The sequence below is a fragment of the Corvus brachyrhynchos genome, unplaced genomic scaffold (assembly GCF_000691975.1).
Source record: "Corvus brachyrhynchos isolate BGI_N302 unplaced genomic scaffold, ASM69197v1 scaffold99, whole genome shotgun sequence".
Classification (NCBI taxonomy): domain Eukaryota; kingdom Metazoa; phylum Chordata; class Aves; order Passeriformes; family Corvidae; genus Corvus; species Corvus brachyrhynchos.
Window position 1 is genome coordinate 2,440,843 of NW_008239778.1, and position 15,102 is coordinate 2,455,944.

Genomic DNA, 15,102 nt, shown 5'->3' on the forward strand with positions numbered 1-15,102 from the left:
AGAGCAGTGAGAGCTCCTCATGCCCTGTCACACCACTGCCTTCACAACCCAGCACTTGGGATAACTCAGCATGTGCTGCTTCCAAGGTGCCACAATTTTCACCTTCCACAAAACCTGCATGTGGCTGTCCGGTACAAAGACTCCCATGTAAATTCCTACTTCTTGTTGATTAACCATCACTGGAGATATATTTTAGAATTTAAAACCTTGGTTGGGCTTTTGCACTTGCACCAGAGAACTTCCAAGCCTCTTTTAACATCAGTTTGAAGACACACAGTTCATGCACCAGCAAGCAACAAATCAGCTTTCATTCACTTTCAACCTTTAAAACCAGTCTGGTATTTTCAGGGGGGGCTGTTCCAAGACACCACCACACTCAGACACAAGCAAACACCAGGCTGCTGGATGCCAGCAGCTGAGGAACCTCTCTCCTCATGGGAGAGCCTTCAAATAAGGCCAGAGCCACCATCCCTCTGAGTACTCACCTCACCAAGTAACCCCATTTCTGGCTCTTCTCAGCACCCCACCCCCAAAGATTGATGAGAAGCATGAGAGGTTGGGAAAAACAGAGGCATGAGTTTTAATGGGAAGGACAGCACAACAGTTACCCTGAGACAGCCCCAGGAGCCTGGTGTCCTCTCTCAGACAGGGAACCAAGCAGGAAGAAGGAAAGTGAAAGCAGTATGGCCCTTCCCAGGTGCTCATCAGGTACTGCCTGGCCAGTGCCCAGAGAGAAGCAGGCCATTCCCAGCTCCCTTTTCCAGATCCTTGAGGGAAACTGAGGCAAAGAGCAGGCAGAGACTCACAGACCCCCCTCCCACAAGCTTCTCCCCAGAAGCAAAGGGCATCCCTGGCTGGCACAGCCCCCCCTCCCCCAGGAGTGCACCCCAGCTGCTCTGGAGCTCTGCCTTGCGGGGAGTCCGTGTTGCCCACTTACGGTCCTGGCTGGGAAAGGACCCGTGCTGGCGGCCAGAGGAACCTGCGGGGGGAGACAAGGAATTATCACAGGGCTCGTGTCAAACCCTCGCCCTGCACAGCACTGCCTCAGCAGAGGAAAAGTTCACTCAGCTGGCGGAGCAACACTTGGTCAGGAATGGAAGAGCCTCTGTTGCCCCTCTGCCAGCAGCAACCCCGGCCCCCCGGCATGCACAGCACACACCACCCTCCCGAGGGCTGACATGAGCCTCTAAAACAGCCCCTGCCTGCTCTGGAGATGATGCTTCTGAGAAATACAACCTCAGACAAAGCTCCTGAAGAAAACAGGCTGCAGCATCCACTCTGGCTGAGTGTAAAAGGGGCTGGGGTTGGATCCGGGGTGGTTTTTTGGGATAACGGCAGTCGCTGCTTCCATCACGCACGATGGGGAAAAAATGGTCCCAGGTGCAAGGAGGGAGAGCAGCTGCTGTTGTTTTGGCTGAACCATGGGGAGAAGAACCCAACACCTTTCCAGCAGCTGGTGCATATGGTGCATATGCTAAAAATGATGTTTGTGACAAGAAGAGATAGAATCAAGGTGGAGGGAAGGCCTTTAGCAGAATGGGCACAGCAACATCTCCTAATGCTTCAAAAAACAGAGCACATTTCAGAGGGGTGTCTGCCCCCAGCTCTGCCAAAGACAGCTTGTCAGCTGGTTTGGTGATCTTCCCTCTACAGACTTTTTCTGTTTCCAAGTGTAACACCAGAGAGGACTACTCCCACTGCCTTTATAACCAGTCTGAGGTCTGTGAAGACCTAATTATTTAAGTCTGTGAACCACAAAGCACTTTCATCTGGAAAGCACAATATATGAGCAAATCAGTATCTGTGTTTTGTGAATAAAAGGGTAATAAAATGAAAAAGAAAAATGCTAAACAAGCTGAGAAAATAACTGTCTTAGTAGGAAAAACTTCCCCCAGCACTGGAGGGTGACGGTCCCATGGAAGTGATGGATATTAGTCATGATCAGCACACATAAAACCATCTTGAAGATACTAACTGCAAACAACTGTTACAAGAGTTTACAAGAGTGTGTTTGTTGTACCAGTGTCTAGAAACATCACATTAAAACCAACCAAACAAGATCAGATAATTGCTTTGAATGTGGTTTTTGTTAGTTTGGGGTCCTGGATGGTTTTGTGCAAATGCCTGGGAAGCTGGGCAGCCAACTTGCTCATGGTCCTCCTACTCATCCTCACTGGGAGGAACAGGAGATGCTGGTGCATTTACACCAGTGCAAATCTGGACAATGTCTGGAGTCCCTTAGGACCCTCAAAGAGTCACCAAAGCCCACACATATTTCTTTGGAGGATGATGCTTCAACTTTCCTCCAGCTCTGCTGTGTCACTCAAGCTTTAAAGCACACAGCAGTGATACTGGGCTGAGGCCTGTCCCACAGTCAGTGTTACATTCCCCTATTCTTTGAGGGAAATAAATAGAGACTTGACTTCTGGTGTGACTCCCAGCAGATGCTTTTGTAATGTTGGGCAAGTTTGGGACACATGGATGAACAGAAAACGGCCCAGAATGAACACCAGCACTGTCTTATCCCATTTTCCTTAAAGACACCCTGTCTCAGCAGGACCTGACCCCAAGACCCTCCCAGGATTGCTTGCCAGTGTGGGGAATCTTTTCAACTAGTTTAATCCAATATTTGGGATTCAGTGTTGTTCATTCAGCAAGGACATGGTAAATCAGATCCCTGAGGGGATGCTGCCATAAAGTCCTACCATGTTTTTTCTCAGATGAGTAACCACAGTCTGTGCTGCCCTGCTCACTGCACTTCTCCTCCCACCAGCTCGAGCAGTGGGAGCCAGGCAGCAGCGTTTGCCTCTAGGAAATTCTGTAGGGAGAAGGTGATGGCCATGCTGCAGCCTTTCCTGCATCCCCAGTGCCAGCAGGCTCCAAGCTATGTCAACTCCTGCTGCAACCCCATCTCTGGATGCAGAGGAGAGAGCGGGCAGGAGGGATCTGGGACACATCCTAGGGCAGGGCAGCCTGGCTGGGTCCCAGTGTCACTTAAGTGCAAACAGAAAACACGGCATTCACTGAGTGAGACCTTCCTGTTGCATGGCCAGGAGCACTTTTGCAGCAGGAACCACACAGGGGAGTCCCAGAAACCTCCCACAGAAACCTCCCTCCAGATACCCCAGCTCCTGATCCTGTCAGATGTGATGGGTGTCTAAATCTCTTTCCTCTTTTTACAGGTCTGCCTTAAGACTGCAGCAAGCCACAGCAATTCCCTGCTTCACAGAAAACCAGTCCCACCCAGCCTCCTCCCTGCCTTGGCTACAGCAACCACAGGATTGCAGGTCAGGACTGGGATGCAGCCCCAGCACCTTCTCCAGCTCCCAGAACAGCCAGCTGGGCAGGCTCGTATCCTTCTCCTCCAAAAGGAGGCAGAGCTCTCTCATCCAGGTCAGGTACTAGCACAGCCAAGTCTCAAAGAGCCTAAAACCTGTTACCCTGGGCCACAACAGCTGCCCTCCACGCCAGGGGAGGACACATCAGCTGCAAGAGGAGTGCAGAGAAACAAGAATCAAGCTTCACATTTTAAGCCCAAGTCTGGCAGAAGCCTCCCCTTTGCACTGAGACTGTCAGTGCAGCACATTGATTGTGAGTGAAGGGGAAGAAAATTAATCTTGTCTTTCATGTTTGAGGACTTAACATAAGGTCAACCAAACACATCCTGCATGATATTTTTGGGAATGGGTGGTCACAGAAAATGGCAATGCAAAAAGTCTCTTTGCTGCTGGAAGCCCTGCCTCACTACAGAGCGTCCACACTACCTGCAAGCCATAACAAAATGCTCAAAACCACATGGTTTTGCACTCTTATCCAAATAATAGAATAATCACTATGCAATAAATTTTCTTTCATCATTCAACCATTAACAGCAACTTCAAACCACCAAGTTCTGCTTCTACTTTGAGAAGCAGACAAAGATTCCAGTTTAGTCCTTTCCAGATGAAATTAGATAAATGTTTAATGCCTTCTGCAAGATCTGCAGAGTCAACAAAAATACCAAAGGCCAAAACCAGAGGGATCCTGTTAACTAACTCAAGATCCATCTAGAGTTAAACAGCATCCACAGTGAGAACAGAAAGTTTCTCCCTTTGCACAACAGTGTCAGGTCAAGATCAATGACCAAAAAAAAAGTTTACTAGGTCTTTTCTGTAATAGCAACAAGAAGGAAAAACCTAAATCTCAAGAATTGTAACAGAAAGGCCGGTCAAAGGTAGAAATGTATTCCACAGCCCTGTGCAGAGAATCCATTTCTGGACATCTGCCTAAAACTCTGCATCCGCCTTGTGCTGGCTCAACCCCCATTGCTCTTGGCAGGTGAGAGAGAAAATTGGTTATAAAATGAGCTCTATATTTTATAAGTTTCATAAACATTTTTTTGAAAAAAACTGGAATATGAGGTATTCTCAGAGATTCTGTGCCAGAGAGTAATGTGGTCTAACTTGGAAACAGAGTTACCACCTGTTCATGGCAACTGCTCTTTTAATCTTCGTTTCTGTTTTATGAGCTGACCAACACTATTTTATTAGCTGACAATTAGTTTAGGTTGATTTAATTAAGCAAAATTGAGTACAATCCCTCTTTCTTCCAGGGCAAATGTTCTGCAGGATTAGGGGTATGTGCAACTTGGAACCTGTATCAATAAAGCTAAATTCCAGATCTTTTTGTCCAAAACAATCACATGACTGTCCAGGTAAATATATGTCAGTGGACACAGAGATGGTCTAGGAGTTCTAAGAGAGAAAGAGATGTTCTAAGAAAAGAAAAGATGTTCTAAGAGGAAAAGAGATGTCCTAAGAGAAAAAGGCAGGCTCTGGCTGCCTGGGGAAAACCAGAGGGGATAGTTTGACACAGCACTTGTGCTTAGGTTTAACTGGTTTGAGTTGCCACCTTTGCTTTTAGAATGAGTGTCTGCACCTCCTGGATGGACACTCTGCCAGATAAGGAGAAAGATGAAAAATAACCCAGTCTGAAAACAGTAATTGATTATTTTTCAAGGAGATCAATTCCTCAATTGGAATTCCTCAAGTGGCTCTTCCACTTGTGGCAGTGGGACAGAAAGGGCAGCGTGGGGTGGGAGGAGGAGCAGGCAATGGAGGGGTGGTTTGAGCTGCCCCTGGGAAGTGGCTCATTTAACTCATGCAAGGACAAAGACATGGTCACTGCCTGCCACTGTCAGGCAGCTCTCAGGGTTAGTGCTCCATCTAAAGCTTGAAGCTGATGACAAAAATCTCTTGATATCAACAGAAGGTCATCTGCATCTTGAGCAGATGCCTCCAAAACGGATGTTGTACAGGAGGCAAGGGTAAGTGTTTGCTCTTTTCTGCCAGTGTTTGCTCTCCTGTGAGCAAATACCCCCATGCATCAGCATTTGGGCTAAAGAACCACGTGTCTGCAGAGCACTGCATAAGGCAGCAGGGGATGGATACCTCAGCTTTAATGTCTTTGGGTTTGGCTTTCGTTGTTGTTGTAACTGTTTTCTTCTTTATTTTTTCCCTTTAATATTTTGTATAACATTTGTAGAGCTGTACTAAGAAGGAATTCCCAGCTGGGCAAACACTTCTAGTTCAACACAAACTCAGCCTTACACACAGACAGGAGCTTTAGCTGTGAGTCAGGTATCAGGCTGAGAGGATTTAGCCTTTCCCAGGCAGGTTGTACAGATGTTTATGCTTGGCTCATTTTAAAGATTCAAAGCAATAATTGACCAAAATCAGCAGCCTTTTGAGTACCAGCCCTCACCAAAGTAAGCTTGAGTGAAATAATCAAAGATGAACTTCCTCATGTCACAATTTCTTGGGGCCCATTTTGCAACAAGGCAGAACCCAGTGGTTAATTCTATGTGCAGAACTTGCAGTAGAGGTTGTGGCCACAACTCAGCCCTGGAGGATTGATAGAAATTACTGTAACAGTAGTAGAGGCTCGGGTGCAGTTCAGTGCAGACAATTTTGCAGTCAAATGGCTCTTCTGTAAAATATATGTTGCCTTTGACACTTACTGAGCCTTGAAAAGTGAGCCACCACCATTAGTTGTAATCCCTGGCAAGGAAAGCACTAATAATTCTGACTAATTGTCATGGAAAGTTACCCTGAGTGCAAATTTGACAGTTATAAAAACCCAATTTTGGAATTCCAAATAGGCCAGGAACATAATTAGGCTCTAGATTTTAACACCCTCTTGATCAATGGTGGGGTAATGGAGACCCTTCCAAGGGCTTTGTTTTGAAATGAATGGCGCCATATTGATGAAACAGCTTGGACCCAAACCAGAAATTAAATTGAAAGTTTAAACAATGCAGCTGTATTTTATCATCCTGTATTGTCAAGCTTTAACGAAAATAGCTCCTAAACAGAGCCACATGTTTTGCCTGTTGCCCAAAAACTGAAGGTGAATTTTAAAACCCTTTCCTAAGCTGCAGGATGCCAAGATTTTTCAGCTAGAAGTTATTATTAGGACTCAATAGTATTTCATATAAGCCCTGACAATGGTTTTGTATGGTTTCTGTAAAAGCAACTTCATTTTTTACACCAGAGATGGCTCAGATGAGTGACGCTTCAAAAAAATGGAACCTCTCATGTATTTCTTCTTTTCCATGTACATGGGACAAAGGCAGATATAAAAGCACATTTCCATCATCACAACCACCAATACAGGGAGTGTAATTTGGATTTCCCCCTCATCTTATGTATCATTAATGAACATTGTCAGCTGCCTTCTAATCCCTGGACGTGGAGACAGATTTAGTGAGGGTCTATCAGGTATTTCAGTGTCACTGAGAAACCTGCAGTCAGCTCTTACTTTGAGAGTTATCTCTTGCCTTTGAGGATTAAGATATGATTAAAAAAACACTTGTTAGTTACAACATTCCAAGAACCAGACCTTTGATTTTTCTAGCAAATCGGTCAAGAGACGGGAGACAGAAAATATATAATGAGACTTGGTCTTTTTAATATCCAAGGATGGATTTGCACAGCTGGAAAATTAGGGAAAAACTCTGGGGTTTGGCTTGTAATCTGTTCAAATAGCCTAGAGGATTTTAGGGGGTGCAACTCACACAAATTAAATGGGATTCTACTGCATTTATTTATTGGATATAGTATTGCAGTAAGATGGCAAAACTCAGTTCCACATTAAGCAAAAATCTGCTGAAAACCAAAGAGCACATTAAGTTCTACCAGCCTTTCCCATAAAAGTTCAAGCATTCAATCTCAGTTTTGAGTATCCATAATCCCAGAAACAAGACAGAAAAAGCTCCAGGACTGTAACCCTCCAGTGGAGTAGGTTCCATGGCTCAACCCTCCCCTATGCTCCAAGGATGAGGTATTAAAATTGGATCTCTGAGGAAGCTTGCAGAGGGGTGCACACAACTTTCATCTCGGTCCACCGGATGAAGGAAGGGAGATGAGACATAAAGAGATAAAAAAGCTGAGAACAAAGAGGTCTGTGTGGTGCCTCCAGCCTCCCTCACGCTGGATAAACATGTCTATCAGAGCCTGAGGTCAGGGTAAAGCCTCTGACAACGGTGCTCTGCAAGTCTGAGGGTCTTTTATCTCCCTGTGCAACTCAGGCTTCCCAAAAGCATGCACACCAACTTACCCAGAAGGTTTCCATGGAGAGTCACCCATTTTCCTCCTGCTGGAAGACCTGTGAGCTGGACACTGTGTGCCAGCACTGACCATCAGCACCACAGGAAGGGCTGTGGGAGCTGCTCTCCTGGCACAGCACCAGGGATCCCCAGCAGCAGCCTCTGTGCCCAGTCCAGCAGGACAGGCCACGGGCAGCACCCCGCTGGAAGGCAGAACTCCCCTGGGACTGGAATTTAGGCAATTTCTCCACGAGGGATGGTGCTACCACAGGGACACAGCAGCCATCCCAAGCTCAATGAGCACCACTAACACCACATGGTGACATGGCAACCTCTGGTGTGCTTGCCAGGCATGCAAATCAGGCAGGGATGCTCAGCCTCTGGAGAGATCCCTCCTTCTCCCTCTTCCTGCTCCACCTTCCCTCCTCCAAGGGGAGCCCAGGGGACTGGTGAAAAGGAGACGGGCAGACAGATGAACTTCAGTGAGATGAATGTCCTTCTTCATGTTTTAGATCACTTGCTAATTAACATGGATGTGGTACATCCTTCCCTTGCATATATCAGGGACATTAAGTGTGTTACAGGGGCTGAGTGACTCACAGTCATATCAGAGGTCACACATGTGCCTTGAGCACACCATGAGAAATGCTATTTTTATTCATCTTTTCACCCAACATTTTACTGCACTGCATTCTCAAATGCTACCTAAATGTCAGGATGAGGAGATGGTTTTTAATGAGGTTACCACTCCCATTCATCTGCCACTGTTCAATACCTCATGGGCATTTTTATCTCTCTTAGCACACTAACAAGACTGTAAAAGAGGCAAGATAAACAGCAGCCAAATAACTCGGATATTGTAGCCTGGTATGTGAACATGGGCTTTCAAAAAAGCCACCACTGAGGTGGCTAAGGACGGAGCAGCACCAACCTGTCCTGTGGCAAGTTATCTCTACAGTCCTTTCATGGCTAATGAACATCCAACAACGCTTGATAAAAACAGTGTCTGCTACTGATCAAGTACTGGTTGCTTTGTATCACACTTGAATCTAACAGGAAGAAATGTCCAAGAAGATGTATTGTCTAAGTTTAATGTTTTATCAAAACCAGATGAGCACACATAGCCCGAGGTGCTGGGCAAAAGCCAAAACATACAAGCAGGAAACTGCAAGCGGGTAAAATGTGACACTTGAATTAAAAGAGAGGTGGTTCCCTCCGTGCCAAAAACATTTTTACCATGATGGTACTGTGTATCTGGAACACCTCCACCTCCCCAAACAGAACACTGTAGTTGCTACAAAGCCTCCCCATGTCAGGCTCTGCTGAGTGGAAATCCCAGCTCAGACCACCTCTGGATGATGCACTCCAGTGCCTTTCCTTTTACACATTCATTTACACAGACATGTACATGTGCACACACCCAGAGGAAAACTGCTTCCATCATTTCTACACTCTGGAATACTACTGAGCAGCTTTCTGAATGATTTCCCTCATGCTATGGCCTTGGCCTTCAGTGAGGAACCCTGCCCAGTGTTCTTTTCAAAGACATGGTGTTATGGTGGAGAATAAGCAAGACAGAACTGCCAGAGGTTTAGCCCTGACTTTCCAGTGACCACCCTCCACCTATGCCTTGCTCCACTCTCTGCCTTTTTCAGTCTAAGTCCCTTTGGAGTTCACTGAAGCCAGGTTTGGAGTCACTGGGATGTGGAGATGTGTATTTAAGCTGGAATGGACGTGTCTTTTCTGATGTAAGGCCCCAGCTTGTAGTTTCATAGCTCCCAGCTGCTGAGGAAGCACAGTTCAGTGGTGCTTACTGAGCCTACAATTGACTCCCAGGACAGCCAACACCAAGTACCAGGTGGCTTGGGGAATTCTGCCATGTGCACTTAAGTAAAGATCCTAAACTCTCTGTGACAAGAACATGAGGGGAATAGAAGGCACCAAACCATCACTAAGCTATACTTGCACATTTTTTATGTGCTAAATCGTTGTTTTCAATTTACTTCTAGCAAGGAAAACATCTATTGAGTGGGTTTGTCACATTCCTGTAAAGCACAATCCACCAGTGCCCATTGAAAAAGCCGCAGGGCAACAGGAAATGTCTCAAATGCCCCCAAATTCCTCACTCCCCATCATCATCTCTATCCCTCTGAAACCTGGCTACACTTTACACCATGAAAATTAGTAGCAGAAGAAGCATTCTAGCCCCTGGACATTTTAAGTTTTCTGTCCAGCCAAGTCCATGGAAAAGGCACTGCCCTATCCACTGCCACAGATGCAATGGCCACAGTTCCCTCACTAATGTCCCCCTCCTCCTCTATTGCTGAAAAGTAACATAACTGTTGGAAAGAACTGCAAAATAGTTTTTAAGGTTCATTAAAATATTTCAAAAAGTCACTTTGATTTAAAAACCCACCTTAGTAAAGCCATATTTATAGTTTCTTTCCACAGTCTTCGTCCATTTATACAGCTGCAGTTCCTCCAGAAGACAGTTCAAAGAAATGCAGCTCCAGGCACCCAGTCAGAGCCTAAAAATCCACTGCTGAGTTGCCCAAGATTTTACTAATAAAATTTGTCTTCAGTGATATAAATTGAAAATGCAAAGCAGCAACCTGCTCACAATCTACTGCAGAGGGGTTTCAACCTGTGGCTCAATCCCATGAAAAAAGGTGTTCCACATGACTTATGATTGCTGGAGGCAGATAAGGAAAGAAATTGAGTAAGTAGGTGTTGAAACTTCTTAGAAATCTGACCATATCCTGGGGTATTTTCAGCTGCTCACAGAAACAGACACTTCATTTCTGATCTGAGATCAGGGCAGCCACTTGATGACTTCTAGGAGAACAGGCCACCTGCTTTCACAGCCTCTACAAAAGGACATTCTCCCAGTTAAAGCTTCCACACAAGCCCTGTTTTCCCAGTGAAAAGATATTTTGATTGCTTCTGCCTGAGGTCCAAGATACCCCAAGGAGAGGAACCAACTGCAGGAGCACAACACATCAAAAGCTGTTCTCACGATGCTGCCAGATTCAGCTTAGCTGAAAAAAAGCACAAATAAATTTCCTCCCAGTGCCTGGGTACAGCCTTCCTGCTCCACCCAGTAAGACACAGGTCAGAATTCAAGACTAGGAGCAGGGGATAAATTTGGAATTGCTGAACTCTTCTAAAAACCAAAAGCAACAGAAGTTCTACGCTGTGCAAGAATTACAAAATATTAAAATTAGGATAGTATCAAAAGGTGCACAGAAAACCTAAAAGGTATTTGTTTTCCTACATTGCTGCCCTTGAGCTGTAGCATCTACCAATGCAGCATGTCTTCTGAGTCTCCATTGTTCCCATGCAAAAAAAAGGAATGTTTAGGGCTGCAGAAGCTGCCACCTGGCAGGTCCTGCTGTAGCTGTGAGTTTTCTCCAAGCCCACAGAGGGCTCTGCTCTGAGTGGTCTCTTGGTGCTCCTGAGCATTGTTGTTAAATGAGAGAGCACTATTTGACTTGCAAAATCAATTCATGCACAAGCAAGGCTGGAGTTATGTTTGCTTTTTTTTAAAAAAAAAAAACCCAAACCACATAAGCTTATTGAGGGGCTAACAGATAGAACAAGAGTCAAGTGTGTTATCAGTGAATGGAGACAACCAAATTGTTTTGAGCTTGAGATGTAAGATGTTGACTGAGAAATGCTGGACCTGGACTGCACAGTGACTGCCTGTAAGACCAGCAAGGCTAATGAGAACAGCAGGACAGGAATATCTCCAACAGCCAGACTCTACATCCTAAAATTCTTTCATTTCAGTTACTATGAAATTCCAGTACTTCTCTGATAACATCTAGAAGGCAAATGTTACCACAGCACAATCTCCGAGGAAGCAAATTTCAAAATTGAAATGACCTCTGAAATATTTGCCTCCATCACTTTTGCCAAGAAACTTGGGGCAGTTCTCATCTTTCATCATTGCTGATTCTCAGCTTTTGACAAACAGTAAGCATTAGGTTATTATTAGTAGCAATATCTTAAATAAGTGCCCAAGAATCCATTTACCCTTTGGTATTGAAAAAATTTCAAAGAGAGAAATTACTTTAAAACAAATAAACAAACATAAAAACCCCTACCACTCAGAAGTTCGGCTTAGCTAGCATGCCTGGATTCAATCTATAGCTCCTCAGAAATCACAAGCCAGTGGAAGGTTAACTGGAAATCATGGGATGGGAATGCATTTGGAATTCTCATTGTGGAGGGTAAATGACACATTTTTAAACTCTGAAGCTTGGTTGGTATTTCAGGCAGTGAAATACCCGCCCAGCCACCTTCTGCCCATGTTTGATGGGACAGGTGGCTCCACTCACATCAGCCTTGAGTACAACACTGTGTCCTCAGCTCTCACCCGCTCGTGGGGTACGTAGGAGAATCCTTTACCTCAATACCAACACTGTTCATATTTTTCCAAGGAGAGGGCATCCTTCCTGCTACATTCCCTGGACCAAAAAATATTACTGACAGGGTTACAGCTCCCTGGGGACACAGACAATTGCTTTCTTACTTCACACCCTTGGATACATGCATCTGACTCCAGATGTCCATAGAACATTTCATTCTATAGCAGGCTACTGATTTCCCTCACCATTTTTCAATTAATGAGTGATTTGATTAGCACTGGCCAGGACATGGGCAGTTGTGAGCACACTGAATTTCAGAAGGAAAGTTGTACCATAAAGTCATACATATCATTGACAGGAACCCTAAAAACAACCATTATTCAGGATATTTTTCCCCCACACAAACCAAGACAACCTCAGAGTCAGACAAACCCTGAAACGCTCCTCGGGCCATGCCTGCTCTGCTCTCAGGACGGGATGTACCCCTCCCCTGGATAACTTGGCCTTGCCTGTGCTAATCCAGCTGTTTTATTTTGTGAATTGGAGTCTTACTGCAAAGGCAAGAGAGCCACGAGTTCAGATTCGGCGGTGCACAGGGGATTTTCTCTGATAATCCCACTCGTCATTACGGAAGCTTGATGTGCAAACGATGAGCCGCTAATATCCACCGGGGAGAAACCAGCCTCAGACTCCACAGGCCATTCAGGGGCTGCATCTGTGGATCTTCCAAACATGATTAAGTGCCTCAGCTAGAGGGAACTGCTTTTTCTTTCTTCCCTTTTAATGAATAGCTCAGAGTTCAGAACATAGGGAAGAGAAAAAGTGCCTGAAAATGGTCAACAGTGCATCGAAAGGATCTGGAAACTTCATCTTGAGTGCCTTCAGGCTCCTTGCATCCTACAACAAATTTTATATCCTCTCTCCTGTATCTTAACCAGGAAGGCTAAGGGGAAAAGGTCACACTTACCTCAGAGAACTGAGGATCTCCTGGTCTGGACAAAATCGCACTAAAGGCCAGCAAATATTTTGACATGTCAAAGTGGAACCATGTCATTTTATACCAGGCAGAATCCACCTCCTTCACCAGCAGCTCAACAGACAAGTTTCCCATTGTGAGCATATAATGTTTTATATTAACTGAGTTAATGATGTCATGGCCAGTAACTCTTCCCTCCTGACTCTCAGTTATTTCCCCTTGTTTTTCACAGGACATAAATTGCAAGTTCTGATAACCAGCAGTGGTAACTGTGCGGCGTTTTCCCCTGTTCTTTCCCCTTCTCACTTTATTCTCTTCCCATAATCAGTTTTATATGAAAAAGTCCTATTGATTGTGACTGTATGCAAAATGTCCATCGATCAACTCCCTGCAGGGGTTAAATACTGTGAGCTGCCAGTGCCTGCAGCTCTGTTTGCCTTGGGACACTCCTGCATGTGCAGTTCCTGTCCCACAGCTTGGCCTACAACCTTTTGAGACATTCAGGACTGACAAATTACAGCACAAAGTTCAGAGCAAGAAGCATTCTGATGAGGGCTCTGATACAAAGAATATGAAAGATCAAGCAGAAAACCTGCTTTCAAATGTTTTTAGCTGGTGTTGAAGGACAAATCTCAGTAAAGTTGAGACGAGAGGCAACCATCAGCTCAACTTCTGAAAAAAGTCACCAGTTATGTCACTCTGGCTCAGTTCTCAGTAAAACATCCAGCTCAATGGAGCAAGTTGCTTGAATTTCTCTCTCTCATGGCTTACATTAATTAAGTACTACTTAATGCAATATGATGTTTTAGTCATTGTATTCTCAAAGAAAGTTAAGCAACACTGAAACTGTTCTCATGGCAAAGTTACTTGGCTGCATTACATCTCCTACAGATGTCATCACACAGATTTAACATGTGGGTCATTCTATCTGCACAAATCAGGAGTAACTGCAGCAGAGTCAGCAGAATCCTGCTGCCATAGAGCCTGTGTGAGATGAGAAATGGGGCTGCTGCCTTCTTCCCTCAGCTATCCCACTGGAACACCGGAATACGCAATGGGGGAGGCACTTGCTAAGAGAGGAAGAGGTGAGAACGAAAAGCAGTGTAAAAGCATAGGGTGGTTCACATTTTGTGAGTTTGGATTCATTGCCCACTTGCTTGAGCTACAGAAGTTGCTTGGGCTGCAGGAGTCACTTCAGGCAGATTGTGACGTGCTGCATTTGGAGAGGGTTTTTCTCCTACCCTTTGACCTTATGAAGGTGAAAAGGAGTCAGAGCAATGGTGTGGCCTCTGCCAGCCCCACCAGCATCTGCTGTATTCCCCTCCTGTGCTTTCCTCCTTTTTCTAGCTAAAGAGTCTACAGCACGTAGCATAATTCCTGTTACAGGAAGGAGAAGTTAATGCTGAATCTGGAGAAGCCAGGGAAGTATCAAGAGATTTCCAACAGCTGACGGCTGCTCTGGAGGAAAATCCAGCTGCTCATTTCCATGCAGTGACCTGTTAAAGTTGGAACAGCAAATTTCCAAACCAGTCTGCAGCCATGCCTGGAACAATGAAGCATAAATAAATTAATTTCTTATCTCGGAAAGGCTTATGAGTGTCTCACTCCGTATGCAAGCTTTTCAGGAAATGGGGAAGAGGGAGAAAATCTTCCAAAATTTTTGCACTAAAATAATTTATACTTCTTGCAGTCAGAGAAAGGGAAAAATTGATAAGAGAATAGCAACTTTTTGTGGGAGGGAACAAGTAATGCTGTCTATAGGAGAGCAGGAAAAGTTGTTTTAGACTCTGGCACTCCCTCTTCATTAAAGGCAGCGGGAATTCGACCGCACACATGTACAGCTGTGACTGGCACAGGCTTTCTGTTGGATTCCCCCCACATAAAACTCCACTGAAGAGTAACTGGTTCTGCTGATAGCAGCACACAGCCAGCATGTATGGCCTCAAAATGACACATGCACAAAGTAACGCCAGTTCCAGCCCCAAAAACTTGTATTCCCACCAGCCAAGGGATGAGGCCAGCAGGAGACAGACAGGCAGGGCGGTGACCAGCAGTGCCCTGGCTCTGTAGCAGAGCTGGACTTTTCTTCAACTGCAGTTGTTTGCCCCATCCTTTAAAAGGACACAACCTACAAATGAGTGTTAACACATGGAGGATCTTTCACATCATTC

General features: G+C 45.2%; 1 protein-coding gene across 9 annotated transcripts in view; it reads right to left on the minus strand.

Annotated features, from left to right (window-relative positions):
- COL26A1 (collagen type XXVI alpha 1 chain) overlaps window positions 1–15,102 on the minus strand; it is a 167,846-nt gene that overhangs the window by 54,730 nt on the left and 98,014 nt on the right. For 6 of the 9 annotated variants that reach the window (XM_017743054.1, XM_017743057.1, XM_017743059.1 and 3 more), the window contains exon 4: window positions 938–979. The exons of the other annotated variants lie outside the window; for them this stretch is intronic. In XM_017743054.1, the coding sequence (XP_017598543.1) occupies window positions 938–979 (42 nt within the window). The remainder of the gene's footprint in view (window positions 1–937; window positions 980–15,102) is intronic. 9 annotated transcript variants of the gene reach the window in all.